Source organism: Pholcus phalangioides, unplaced genomic scaffold (assembly GCF_987345545.1).
Source record: "Pholcus phalangioides strain wild (caught in Gottingen) unplaced genomic scaffold, Ppha-v1.0 ptg000015l_1, whole genome shotgun sequence".
NCBI lineage: Eukaryota > Metazoa > Arthropoda > Arachnida > Araneae > Pholcidae > Pholcus > Pholcus phalangioides.
In genome coordinates this window covers 71,418,452-71,433,830 of record NW_028301608.1, presented here as the reverse complement: position 1 = coordinate 71,433,830, position 15,379 = coordinate 71,418,452, and the positions used below count along the sequence as shown (strand labels likewise).

The following is a 15,379-nucleotide window of genomic DNA, read 5'->3' as shown; positions in this document are numbered from 1 at the left end:
GTTGTTAAAAAATATAACGAAAGGAAGCTTTGGTATACAATAAGAACATGCTAATTCAGGAAAAGTCCAGAAATTCCAGGTGGTTCGGTTTATTCTTAGCAGAGATATGTAAGCTTAAACAGCGTGCAGGGTCAAAAAGACCCCCGTTCCGTCTTTCTACTGTTAATATTTCATCATTGATAAATGGAACTTGCAAATGCGGATTATGCGATATCATTTTGTCTTGAAGTAACCGAAATTTTCATCTACGGATTTATGAACAAAAAATATAATGTATAAAGCGCCCGTTAACTCATCTATTCGAGGGAAAGTGACCGTGGTATGTCGGTCACGGAAAACAAATTGGTATACGTAGTTTTACCATATTTTATCGGTGGAAATACGGGAGATAGAGATCCTAAGTAAAGAATTGCTTATTGTTAGGACGACCATATTTGCTCGAGTAAAATACGTGAAATTGGGATTCGAAATACGGGAAAATGCGGGACAATGTCAATTATCGCTAAATGATGCCTCGTTCTAAAATCACTGAAAATTCGCCAATCGCGAGAAATAAAGCGCCACTTCAAATTGCAGTGAATTTAAAAAAAACATGACAAATGTGTGAGATGAATATTCTTGTTTTTAGTCTCTTAATGAGGCTTTTTGAATCACGTGATATTTCCCTTTTTCTGGAGAGACATACATGGTAACCAATATGGCGACTTCCTGTGCAACTCATGAAAGACATAAATCAAAATTAAAGAAACGTAGAAATGAATTGGTTTTTTTTTCTTTTTGATGGGTGCTAGATATTTCGAAAATTTTCTTGAAGCTCAAGTTATCGATTTGCCTGCTTTTGCTTAAAAAAATGCTTGATTAAAGCTGCGGAATTTCTTCAGTGTAATTTATGGGCCCATAATTAACTTCAAAACATCCTAAACTATATAGATTGATGATATTGGATATTATAAAACAATACAGAAGTATTAATTCTCATTTTTGTGCTTGAGAAGATATAAATCAATGTTATTGCATGAATATCTAACTCAAAAGTAGGTCCGGCTAATTATTTTATATTTAATTTTCTGTGCTTCATATTTCTAAGCAAACTCAATTTTTCGAAAATCGAGAATTCAGTTTAATTTTTAAAATTATTGATGAGGCGGAAAACCCTACTAAATTTCCACATTTCTACGGTAAATTCGGTAATTTTAACATTGATTTCCATGGGAAAAACATGCTGTGCTTGTCCCTCCAAGTGATACTGATGATCATAGGCGTACGCAGAATTTTCTCGAGGGGGAATTGAGATTTTTTTACCTTCTGAGGGGGTTTTACCTTTTTTCCTGTAAAATAACACTATAATCTTGGCTCGGGGAGGGGGGTTCCCTTTGAGTACGCCAATGCTGATGATGATTATGATGTCTATTCCAAAAGCCTCATTATCGTGATGTAATTTCTAAGCTGGAAAGATAATTTTAATCGCTGATTTGAAGAATAAAAAGTCAAGTTGACTTCGTTAAAAATATTTGAAAACTCAGGACATTTCTGCAAAAAAGTCGGGACAGCAAAAAAACAGAAAAAAACTGGGACTGTCCCAAGAAATACGGGATGTATGGTCACCCTGCTTATTGCTATTCTATCTCTCAAAAAATTGTCAAATGTTGAAAAATTGATAATTATGGTTAAAATTGATGGGAAAGAAATGCTGATGGGTATGTACGAAGAAGGACTACAATAAATTGCTGTAAATAAAAATGTATTTCACGAAATAAATGTTATGTTATTGATATTTTTTTTTAAATGTCTTGTTTTTGTTATGTAAAAAAGAAACACGTCACAAATATATACGACATGAACGTTTATGTTTACAATCATAATTAATCGTACCGTGATTTGAAAGAAATTAAAATTATCTTCCTCCACGTTTTCAGTCAAGATTGAGCGAGTTTCAGCGAGTCAAGTGAGTTTAGTCGAAAATACGGGACATTTTGAAAAACAAATTCGGGACAGTGAAAATAAAAGATAAATAGCACAATATAGGCCTACTTAGCAAACGTTTTGTGGTGACCTTATGCATATGACACATATGTCACGCATTTCCCGGGACATTCCCGTATTTTCACTTTATTTTGGCTGTCCCGACTTTTTTTGCAAGAATGCCGTGGTTTGTCGCGAATGTTCTACATTGTAGAATCTACAAAGCCTACTTTTAGATGCTTATAGTTATACTTTATTAAAATCAACTATTGAAATTATTTCTCGACGCATAAATTATATCACTATAATTACAACTATGAATAAGAATATTCACCTCACATACATAATGGTTTTTTTACTTACTTGATAAAGTGATCCTCAAATATGTTCAAGAGATCCTGTATGATCTGTTCAGGGAATTTGTTAATGTTAATAAACATCCATGCCCGAGAGAATCGGGGTTCGAACCAACACTTCCACAGTAAAACGCTAGCTCCCAAACTACTCCACTGCAAGACGGCAAATACTAAACGTTGATTTAATTGTTTGCCCCTTCAAACGTTTTATTTCGTTATTTTACAATGTACTTCGTGGAATCCAGTTTTGTTCACTGCAATTCTCTCAGAGTAATGCTTTGTTTCCTGCCATTGGTGTTTTTTAAGGGATTTCTGCAAAAGTTTTCAACTTTGCTTACATTCGGCGTCATTTATGACGATGATTGGCGATGCTCCGTATTTTACCCGTATTTGAAATCCTGAGTTCCGGTATTTTTCTCGAAGAAATTTGGTTAGCCTAAATGTGCAATAAAACTTAGTGACACGGTTTTTACAATCTACCAAAATTACGAGAATTCTTTGGATAGCAATTTACTTCAGCTTTGGGAGCTTAGGTCAGTGGTGAAATAATTGACGTTATGTGTCTCATCAGGCCCCTAGCCAGAAATTTCATTCCAAGGGGGATCACTTTCATTTCGTGGGGAGGGACCAAAGTGATAGAAAACTGGTTCCAAAATTTTTTACGTCGAGGGGCACTTTTCAGAATTGTTATCATTGAGCACTAAATTTGACAACATTTACAGGTTGGTGCCATGTATAAAATACAGTAATTGTGATAAATGTGGTGATTATGCATAATCGCCGGTTATTATGCACAATAATTTCATCCGTTTTGATCGGTGATTATGCATAGTAATCGATATAAATCCGGTGATTATGCGTAATTACAGATTTATGCCGTTTTGTTTACGGTAACATATAAAAGGTATTCCACGAAAAACGTCCGAAAGCGATAAAATGTTGTTGTCCGTATCCGATTTGAAATTCCGAAAAGAAATTAATCGCTTAAATTCAGTTGTGATTTATTTTGACGAATGAATTTTAATTTGACGAAAATGTGACATTTCATATCGTCCATCCACAGATCCCTTGTCAAGAAAGCCAAAGGAAAAGTTTACAGAAAAAAATTAGGAAAAATTATATTAAATTGTAATCGTATAAATTGAATATTTTATACCGCCCCTATAAAAAGATCCCTTCTGCAGAGAGATAGACGTTAAGGTTTCCCGGAAAAATCGAAGAAAACTGTGTGAAAATTTAATTTGACGACACCGCCCCTCAAGGGATTCCTTCTCAAGAGAGTTAAAGGAAAACGTTTCAAATTGAAAACTGTGTGAAATTTTAATTTGACGACACCGCCCCTCAAGGGATCCCTTCTCAAGAGAGCGAAAGGGAAACGTTTCCAGAAAAACATGACGAAAATTCTGTGAAATTTTAATGCGACGAAATTGTAATATTTTATACCGTCCCTCAACAGATCCTTTTGCACGAGAGCGAAAGGGAAAGTTTTCCGGGAAAAAATGACGAAAATTCTGCGAAATTTTAATTCGAAGAAATTGTAATATTTTATACCGCCCCTCAACAGTTCCTTTTTCACGAGAGCAAAAGGGAAACTTTTCCGGGAAAAAATGACGAAAATTCTGCGAAATTTTAATTCGAAGAAATTGTAATATTTTATACCGCCCCTCAACAGATCCTTTTTCACGAGAGCAAAAGGGAAACTTTTCCGGGAAAAAATGACGAAAATTCGGCGAAATTTTAATTCGAAGAAATTGTAATATTTTATACCGCCACTCAACAGATCCTTTTTCACGAGAGCAAAAGGGAAACTTTTCCGGGAAAAAATGACGAAAATTCTGCGAAATTTTAATTCGAAGAAATTGTAATATTGTATACCGCCCCTCAACAGATCCTTTTGTACGAGAGCGAAAGGGAAAGTTTTCCGGGAAAAAATGACGAAAATTCTGCGAAATTTTAATTCGAAGAAATTGTAATATTTTATACCGCCCCTCAACAGATCCTTTTTCACGAGAGCGAAAGGGAAACGTTTCCGGAAAAAAAAGAAAAATTTGTGAAATTTTAATTTTATGTAATATTTTATACCGCCCCTAAAGAGATTTGTTGGAAGAAGATATTTCATACTTTGCCTGGATTGTGTTCTATAGAATGCCTAGGCAAAGTATAGAATAAAACCGGTATTTCATACTTTGCCGGTAACATATATATATATATATATACTGAAAACACACCCCTTTCCTCACAGTATTATCTCTTTGCAAAATGCATTGAGTACCCTTATCTTTCTATAAATGAAAAGACTGGTATACATGAGTGTGAGTGCAAGGAGGTGTAATCCATACAGGTCTATTGTGTGAGAGGGTCTACAGTGTCAGTAAGGAAGACAGTAACTTTACTTGGATATAATCAGTCCATTCTCAAGGAACATTCTACTGTAGTACATCAGCTTTTAAATTCCCATTGATGGGGCGTTGCAGTTGTCTTTTCAGTTCTCACCTCTGACAAGAGCTTCCATCTTCTTCCCCGTTGACAAAAGCCAAAGCCTCCTAGATACTACTACTTCTAGGAGGCTTTGCAAAAGCCCACCAAAATATACCCATACCCCTTAGCTGGGCCGACTTGAGGCGGTTACGGGTATTAACCTACTCGGCCGATCTGGGCATTATAGAGTTAATGTAGAATAAAGGAATTTTCCATGTTCGCCGCTCCGTATACACCATACCGACCGTCACACACTTCTATTAATTTTGGAATTATCACTTTCATCAATCTGAAATTATCTTTCATTAATGCTGGAATTATCTCTTCCATTAATTCTATAATTTTTTCTTTCATTAATTTTGGAATTATATCGCTTTAATTAATTCTATAATTTTTCTTTCATTAATTTTGGAATTATTACTTTCATCATTGTAGAATTAGCTTTCATTAGTTTTATTATTATATTTTTCATTAATGCAGACTTCTCTTTCATTAATGCAGACTTATCTCTTTCATTAATGCAGACTTATCTCTTCCATTAATGCAGACTTATCTCTTTCATTAATGCAGACTTATCTCTTTCATTAATGCAGAACTTATCTCATGCAGAAAATATATCTTTCATTAATGCAGAAATTCTCTCTTTAATTAAGGGGCCGTTCAAGTATTCCGTAAGCAAATTCTTAGCCATTTTTGACTCCCCGTTGTCAGGAAAATTTCGTCATCATTGCCCCTACCTCCTAACGCATATTGGTGGGATCCGAAACGTACGCGGGAGGGGGGGGGCACAGGGAGGTCGTGCACCTCCTCCCCACAGAGTAAGAATAATATAGAGAGCGCGCGAGGGGTTACAATGTGAAGCAAAGATCCGGAGTCACGTGACTCCGGTCAAAAGGCTGGTCAGGGAATCTCGCTTTCAATGCTTTCCTTATGGCTATTCGTATGATGATCTACACGCGCTGTCTTATTTTTGGAATGGCCAACACTTGCGAAGCTTTCGGATGTTCTGAACGGTTTAGGAAAGGGGAACCAGTATCCTTTCACAAGGGAATACTTTTTTGCTTATTCCCCTTCTTATAAATTAAAAATTGGAATATTAAATTGACGATTCAATGGATTTCTGACGTAGTCTCAGTTTTTAACGATTCCATTTTGGATTTAATTCAATTAAAGTTCCAAGTTTTGGTAAAATTCAAATGTCATGAGCCATTATTAAATGTTTTATAAGGGGTAATAGAATTTTTGGCAATAAATGATTGAAGTAATGAGTTTTATTAACTTTTAACTGAAAATACGTCTCCGCAAGATTTGGCGAGATTTGGCGAGCTAGTGAATTAATTCGAGTTTCGCTCAACTTGAAGAAAATATGCTTTTCAGAATGAGGAATTTATGGCAAATATTTTATTTAAATAGAATGTAATGAAAACGCACCCTCTAGACAATGGCAGTTTTGCATAAAAATGTATAACTACCTCTAAAAATAGTATTTTTACCCCTCTCTTCACGCCTGAGATAAAACTATTACAGAAAAAAAAATTTTTTACTGATTAATTTGTGTTTGCTGTATGTGAAATTGCCCTCAAACAACAAAAATCAATTAATTAATTGATTAATTAATTTTCAGTCAATATCTTTATTAGGACAATCTGAGTTAAGATCTGAAGTCACTATATGTACCTCAGATGTTAACTTGAAGAAAGAATCATTCTAAATACTACTTAATGCCTAAAAAAATGAAGATTCACATATGTATACTTCTGGAGCGAAGAGGTTACACATATGTCACATGTAACATACATTTACGTACTCTAAATTATTACATATATACGCTACACGAAATTTCATTTCTTATAATTTAGAAAAGTACTAACGATGAGGTATTGCAATTTTCTTGAAAAATTCATTTTATTCCTGAAATATTATGTAAGTGTTTACATTTTTGTGTGATAAGGTTATAAAAGGTTTTTCAAGAATGACTTTTACTTATTGTTTAAATATTTCATGACTGAATATGGTATGAGTGTGAATGTGTTACATTACATAACATAATATGATGCATTATAATTATATACTCAAAATAAATGCATGATTAGAGTAATTTTCTAGAGTAATTTATCTAGAGTAATGTTCTTGGAAGATAATTTTTATGTTTTAATAACCCTTAGTTAAAATAAATTTTCGAAATTAAAAGTGTTAAAGTGAATGAGAAGAGAATATTTAAAACTATAAATGAAATAGGCTGTATATATAAGAGATAGCTAATATATATAATAGGATTTAAAAACTCAAAAGTCTTAAATTATTAGGAATTATCCCTTTTGGAAAATAAAACAATTTAGTTTTTCAATATTTGTTTATATTATATAGAATTGATTTTTTTTTCGAATCCCTCATTCCCTAAATATTTTACAAAAGAATGAATGAAATTCATTGAACAAATGAAGGAAAGTTTTCATCAACTCGATCGAGTCAAATTTCGTTACAACAACATCCTAGCATTAACACGAAATCACTATGTTCTGCGAAAACGAGCCAAATGTAATAGCGCAGAACCTGTTCTTTCCCCGACAATACAGCTCATCTTTTCTTCACATTCGACAAGTTTTATGAATAGCGTGCACGGTCTATTATATCTTTGGTGTATGCTCCTCCCCCACCAGACGAAAAAAAAATTCATGCTAAAAATATTTAAAAAAAAATTAAAATTTCAAAAGAAAATACCTTTATATTTTACGATTTATAGACGATAGATGGCTCGCAGAAATATCGAAATCGGTTGATAAAGTTTTCGGTTTGGCGGAAATACCTACGACTGGCGGAGAAGTGGTGGGAACATTTTAGAAGGTCCCGCTCCTTCAGACAGTGGTTCCGCACTTTCGTACGCCAACGTGGCACCGCCAACTTGGAAACTGTAAAGTAGAATTTTGTAGAATGTTCCTTTTCTCGAAGTTTCGACAGACCTATAAATAGTAGGGAGTTGTGAGATTTTCGGCTCAAATAGGGACTGGAGGAAAAGTCAGTTGTGATACTTTGCAAGAAAGTAGTTAGCTCTCTGATTAGGTTGTAAATACGTCTAAATAAATCTGTGTTTATACAAGGATGACGTCACTCTTCGCTACCATACGATGGTTTTTAACAACAGGCTGTTGCGAAGATATATTTCAAAAAGAGAGAAAATTCAACTGCCCCTGCAGGGAATCGAACCCACGTCCTTTCACTTTCCGGGTGAAGTTATGAAATTTGGTCCAGTAGTTTTATTTTATGACATTAAAACTAACTAAGGAGATTTTTGAAATTCGATTCTACAGGGAATCATAAAGCCCCGTTTACATGTGCAATAAAACACATCCCAGGAAGTTCCCGGTAACGGGGATTTTAGCAACAAACCATTCACATGACGTTTAGTTAATGCCGGTAATCCCCCCTCTTCTTTCCGGAAGTCGTCACTGGTTACTTGGGCTGAACGGAAGTGGTTGGTTCAAGATGGATACGAAGGAGCTTACAGTAGTTTTCGCGGCACAAAGGATTATGGGAGAGGAGGTCGGAGTCACCCACCATTATTCCGCAACAAAGATGGAACTCTTTTGACGAATCTTCGTCCCCCCCCCCCTTTTTCCCCCACGAAGAAAAAAGTTGCCATGCAGGTAATAATCACTAAAGCGACCTCCAATCTTACACATGTAAACGGGGTTTAAGAGGGTTCAAAGGTTATATAGCGAAATCACGCTGAGCTGAAACCACTGCAGCTATAATTATGAAATTTGGTCAGTTTTATTTTATGACGTAAAAACTAACTAAAAAGAGGATTTTTGAAATTTAACCCTAATGGGGTCAAAAGAGGGTTCATATAGACATAGAGAGTTCATATAGACATAGAGGGTATATAGAGAAATCATGCCGAGCCGGAACCGCTGAAACGATAAATATGTTATTTAGTCGCCACTTACATTTTATCATGTAAGGACTCAGTAAGAAAGGGTTTTTCTAAATTCGAACCCTGAGGGGGGTTATAAGGGGGTTCAAAGGTTACATAGAGAAATCCCACCAAACCGAAACCGCTGAAGCTACAATTATGAAATTTGGTCAGTAGCTTTTTAGTTTGTAGAAACTCACTTTTAGTGAGTTTCAAAACTATTAGCGATATTTCAAAATTCAACATCTAAGGGGCTCATATGGTGGGGGGGGGGGGGTTTCATAAGATATATAGCGCAATTATATCTGAAGCAAAACAGCAGAAGCTGTTTTATATGACCATTCACATGATATATATTTCCCCCCACCTTTCTGGGGAATTTCGCCATTGACCAATCAGCGCCCAGCTAAAAATTAACAACTTGTTGTTGACAAGGTGGGGGAGGGAAAAAGAAATTTTAGAGCGACGCTAGCCTGAAAAAATGGCGGAGATTATTTCTGCAAATGTGAATACGGTTGAGAAGAAATGATAAATACATAATATTTTTTGTAACACGTTGCAGTAAAAAACAAACATACCCATACTTAATCATCCGATATGATTCGAATCAAAGATTCATCCCACGTTCACTGGGATGGATCCCTGCCACCCTCCATGCTATATATGTTAAGGTGAAAGTGATAAAAAGCTATTATTATATGAATAATCACCAGCCATTTCGGTAAGTTTGATAAATTTTGCTCATATACAGTGAATCTATCACATTTGTAGGTCATTATGCATAATCGTCAAACCATGGTTAATGCGATAAATGACTCATCGTTGTGTTTACATTATGTATGTAAGTGAAGCTAACATTACAAGAGTAACAATAATTTTTATAATATGCTTCATGTTTCTTTAAATTAATTGTCATGGCGAAATGAACGTGGTATTGTACATGTATTGCATAGCTGCTTCGTGGCCAAATAAAAATAATATATAGTGATCAGATAATACACCAATATTAAAAATGGTCATCGCTTCTGTAATGTTGGCTTTTTCACGTACACCGAAGTATGTGAAAAAAACAAACGTAGCAGCAGGTTAATAATGATTTTTAATTTATGTACAATTATATTTCGGCCGATTGAAGCTTTATCTCATATATTTTGTGGGCGAAATTTAATTTTGTCAAGTTTTAAACTAATAAGAAATTTAAAATCCACAAGTTCCCATAATATGAAAAAAATTGTATTTACGACTCATCGATCATATTTATGGATTGAAAAATTGAGAATTCTGCATAATAGCTAGTAAATGTGATAAATGTAGCAAAATTTATCAAACTTCATTGAAATAATCCGGTATTTTATCGCTACTATCAACATATATGTGCTGTATATAAACTCCAACACTGTTTTCAACTCTCCACACAACCTTCAGATAAGTTTTCTATAACTTAAAAAGTCTTACGAATTCCTTATTTGGAAATAAAAATGCATTAGTTATTTTTTTTTTTTCATTTTTTTTAAAATATGAACCATAAAAACTTCTATTAAAGAAAGAATTTAAGTTATCTCGCATAGAAGAAAAAAAATTGCTTACTAAGAATCAAACTAAGAAGAGAGGGTAGCTTTGTTTCTTTGTAACTCGATTCTTAATTACGGAACAAAAACGATTTTTAGTTAAGAATGTGGTAGCAAAATTCCCTCTTAATTCTTAACTAAAGATCAAATCCACAGTTAAGAAGCGGATTCTTATTAAGAATCAGAAGGTGGTATATCCCCTGGTGTAACCACGAGACGCACACGGTGTTGCAGTTTCTGGCGCCTCGACGGTCTTTCGAAATAATAGAGCCGCCGACATGAATGGAGAGTTCCGGCGATTTCCGAGAAGCAATTCTTCTGAAGAACCGCTGGTACCATCGGGCCTATAGGCCGGGACCTGACTACGGCGCGGTTGCAGGCGGTTGAGGTTGGGGGGGGGGGAAGGCATCATCCATAGTTCTATTCTGTCAACGCACAGATGCAACCGCAACAGCTAAGGGCGGTTTTTTCAACCGAGAAAATCCACATTTTTTTGGACGGTTGGGGTAACCGGAAAACCACCATCATCTATTGAAAAGGCTTGAACACCCTGATGACGGTTCGGCTGGACTCGCGGTTGCTGTCTTCCATTGTCCATTAAGTGGTTTGACAAGGAGGGTGATGGGATTTTTGATGCACTGGACAAAGGAATTGCTCTTCTTCTCAGGCTGCCATAAAACATGAGGGGAAAAGACAAATTCGAGGAACTAAATGGTGAAGTTCTATCAGACAGAAACTAATACTTTGTTTGGAGCTCTTGCGCTGATAACAATAAAATAAACCAATGAAGAAAAAATTAAATTTTTCTAACTAATAAATTTTTTTTTTGCTTTCCTACATGAGCATACATTAAAACTCGGTTATAATGACATTCATAAAGTAACGTGATTACGCCGCTACAACTGAGATATATATTTTAAAATACTTGAATGAAATGCATTGGATCACAACTTCGAATTAATTTCAAACGGCAAATATTGTTACAGGAAATTAAATAATTTAATCACCTGAAAATTGTATTACTATATACAGTAAAACACCTCTTTTGCGGACACTAAAAAAAAATCCGTGAAAGAGGGGTGACCGTTAATCAGGGATTTGGAATACATACTTCAATAATTTACAGTTGTATAATATATAATTTGACCGTAAAAGACGGAGGTGACCGCATCTGAGGGGTGTCCGTTAAAAGGGGTTTTACTGCAACGCAACTTATGAGCACGAATTTGCATGATGATCGTAACCAACTTCAGCTTGGCGAAAATAATTTAGCCAATCCCGAGATGTCACGAGACATTAAAATATAAAAAAACCCGGTTGCTAACAGCAGTGTGTGTTTCACGCGAAATTCCACGGTTGCTGATTATATCAACCGCACCAGCCGAACCGTAGTGGGATCTCAGCCACTCAGCAAAGTTTTTCGCCGCTCGTCGATCTGCCGCGAGATAAGGGATTTCGTGGCGATTACCCATCGCTGTTTTTTGCCGCCTTTTTTTTGCAATGCGTTACGTGACATCCAGGGGTTGGCTGAATTATTTAGCGCCAAATCGAAGCTGTGTCTGGTTAGCGGGCTAATTAGTTTTCGCAGTGTTAGATAATACGAAAAATTTTCAAGTGGTAATATGATTTAAATTTTTGATGCAATATTTGACATCTGAAATTAGTTCAAAATTAAGAAAAGACATCAAAATTAAAAAAAAATTCCTTATGCAAAATGAAAGCAACTGAACAAATTTTATAAGCAGAATTTTTTTTTATCGATATTTTTTACTCTTATCAGTTCGAGCGAGTCAATCAAAGAATTATTTTGTGCCAAATGGAACTTCACCGTTCAGTTCCTTGAATTTTCCTCTTGCCGAATTCCTCAGCGACTTCAATTAGAAACTTATACGGTAGAGGACCAACCCAAGCTACCACACCTAGAAGAGAAGACGTGGTCCTGGGCTGGCCACGGTGGAGGCCTCACATGGGCCACTAAGCCTAGAAGAGAAGACGTGGTCCAGGACCTGGCTCCGGGCCACAGAAGACGACAAAGGGCTCACTAGAGCTACAAAGCCATGGACGTAAATTTTGTACGCAATAGGAATTTTAAATCATAATTTTTTTTCAAATCTGTATGCACTTTTTGTTTCTTTTTTTTAATATGTGTGTTTTATTCATGCATTATTTATATATGCATAATAAAGCACCCGACACCGACCAGCCCACTCGTCCGGGACAATGGCTGAAATTGACAATGGTTCATAGAGCTCGGGTGGTGCATGGCATGAAGCAGTTAAAGGGTGAATTCGGCGCTCTTCACGTTCACCGATCGGGACATCAGACCCGCCGGCTCCCCTCTAGTTGCGGCCCTGGTTCCGAATCTTATTTATAGTGGTTTTTTTTTTTACTTCTGTGTAACATGGACTCCCTTATGCATTTTGGGCCCGGCTCATGTATTATATAAGACATTTACTTTTATTTGTTTCACCGAGCGAAAAAATAACGTAATTTCATGAAGGCTGTCATAATCAGGTTTGACTCTACAAGTATGCATGAAAGAAAAAGCACCCGTAAATTTGCACTCAAGTCGTGCCGCCCCCCAAGGAGGCTAACAGGGCTGCAGCCTGGAGCTTCAGAGCAATTCTTACTTTTTGTCTTTTCACCATTGCTGTCTTAGTGCATGGGCTCACGCGGGCCTCCCAAAAATAAGAACCGGTTAAATTTTCAAGAATTTGCTGTGTGGTCTCAGAAAAATCACTTGGCCGGAGGCCCCATAACGTTATTAAGACGGCCCTGCTTTCCCCACTCTAAATTCATTTGTGAGAGCCCTTGAAAAATCTGGCCTGAGGCCCGACACAGATCTGGGATGGCCCCCGCTTTAGAATGCAAGGGTCCATGCCTAGGGGGCTCAAAGACTGTGGGGGCAATAGTAAGAAAATCCTTAATCATTTAATCATTTGATATTCGGCACGTCAAGTTCATATATTTGCAATGGTATAACATGTTGGATGAGGATCTCTTCTTTGAATAACCTTTATTTTATTTGATAATTTAATAAATTCATTTGTTATTATTAACCCCTCTATGTGTATTCTATTAATTTTTAATAGTCGTTTTCTTTGTTGGCGGACGTTAAAACACAACGCAAAAAGATTCCTTAATCGTAAATTTAATTGTTTTCCTTTTTTATGCCCCTTCCCCAGTCGACTCCGTCACACTGGGTAGAACTGAGAGTTTTCCCCCTCACAACACTAGGTGGAACAGTGTCTATACTAGTGTTACATCTACAGTTCTTACTTCATCTACAGTTCTTACTTCATCTACAGTTCTTACTTCATCTACAGTTCTTCATCTACACTAGTCCCTATCGGTTCAGATCTTTTCTAGATGGACATCTCAGGCAGTATAATGCTTGATGAATTTTACCTTCGTTTTTTTTTTAGTAGACATGTTGATAGAGGTTAAAAAATATGTATACAATTAACAATTTTATAGTCCTTTATGAAATCCGAATTGCTCAAAACCCAGACTAAATAACTATAATTCAAAGCAAGAATCAGAATCACCATTCACCTATGCAGCTCAGTATTCTATCAGCAGGAGTCTGTCAACATATTGCAAATCCCAGAAAAAGACTAGAAATACAATCCACAGGACATGTACAGCATATCATAGATAAAGTAAGGGACTGAGTATTAAAGTTTTTAAAAATGATGTCTTGTTTGCTAAATGTTTCACAATTTTGTTAATATTTAGACTTTTGGGAGCAGGCGTTTAGTTAAAAGTATGTACGGATAAAAATGCCAATAAATAAATTTATTTAAAGAACTCAAAAAAAATTCAGTAAAAAAAAACAAACAAAAAGCAACATGGGCTGTATAACATGATTATCGCTTATTACTTATTGTGTGAGCATGACTACACAACAAAACATAATTTATTGGTTTTTGTTTTTATGCAATGGTTAATTTTATGCAAATACATCAGTGAACATGTAATGGCTTCAGCACTGCAATAATTTTAAAGTAAAAATAACAAAACCCTCTTCAAATTGCCATGTCTCATCATTTCCGAAATAAGAGGTTTTTAAGGAGGTGAGATACCTCATAATTGCCAAAATATAAGGCATCAAGTTAGATGAAAGATCTCGTAAATGCCATATCTCGTAATGAGCATAGGAACCTCAGTTTTTCAAAGGTTTTTTTAGTTATCCTGAATTCTGCAATCAATTTTTCCTTACAATTTCAATTTCCACAGACTTGATGATATATAGCAAAAAATAACTAGTGAAAGACTGAACAAGCCAACGAGCTGAATGTAACGACTTTTAGGTTGCCACTGATGTGTTTGTGCCTTCCTTGCTGGAGGGGTGCAAATTCATCATGCTTTAAAATAAGAAAGCCGGCTCTCTCTCTCAAGAGCCAAATATAGACATATTTTGGTCATAGAGAGGTAGAATTATTCAATGGCTTAGTATCTGAAGAAAAAAACTTTTCACACAAAAGCGATGCAGTAAAACATGAACAGAGTGATTACTTAAGAGGATAACAGTATAAAGAGAACTATATATGTATATATATGAAAAATAACTTTCACCAAATCCAAGTTATCCACATGCAGGACAAATGAAACATTCAACAGTTACACATAAAAAAATACATATAATATATAAATTAAATAAGCATGTGGCAAACAAAAAGAGTGAGCTGTGTTACTGCAATTATAAGTAAAGAATTTATTCTCAAATTTTGTCCAATTGTAAGAAGTATATGACAAAAAATAATAATTAAAAATATACATTTTATTCTCACAGTTCATATGATGATGAAAAAATAAAAAGCAAACAAAAAATCAGTTTCATACCATACTGGTGGCCATCTGTTTCGGTTCAAATATGCTTGATTCTCAGGATGGAGATTTCTTAACAATTTTGCATTTCTCCGGCAAATTTCATTATAATTAACTGCAATATAATATAAACACCAATCTGCCAACTGGTCAGCATTGTGGATCTACATGTGATGATAATAATGGGGGGGGGGGAAACTTAATTTGAATTACTGCACAAAAAAAAGGCACTCAATGAAAATCTCAATTTTTAAATGGCTTTACTATCAATC

General features: G+C 35.5%; 1 protein-coding gene across 4 annotated transcripts in view; it reads right to left on the bottom strand.

The window, feature by feature from the left end:
* The window catches only part of LOC149076644 (rho-related BTB domain-containing protein 1-like), a 406,423-nt gene that overhangs the window by 25,542 nt on the left and 365,502 nt on the right, over positions 1-15,379 (bottom strand). For 3 of the 4 annotated variants that reach the window (XM_089244257.1, XM_089244256.1, XM_089244264.1), the window contains one exon: positions 15,123-15,271. The exons of the other annotated variant lie outside the window; for it this stretch is intronic. In XM_089244257.1, coding sequence (XP_089100383.1) covers positions 15,123-15,271 — 149 coding nt within the window. The remainder of the gene's footprint in view (positions 1-15,122; positions 15,272-15,379) is intronic. 4 annotated transcript variants of the gene reach the window in all.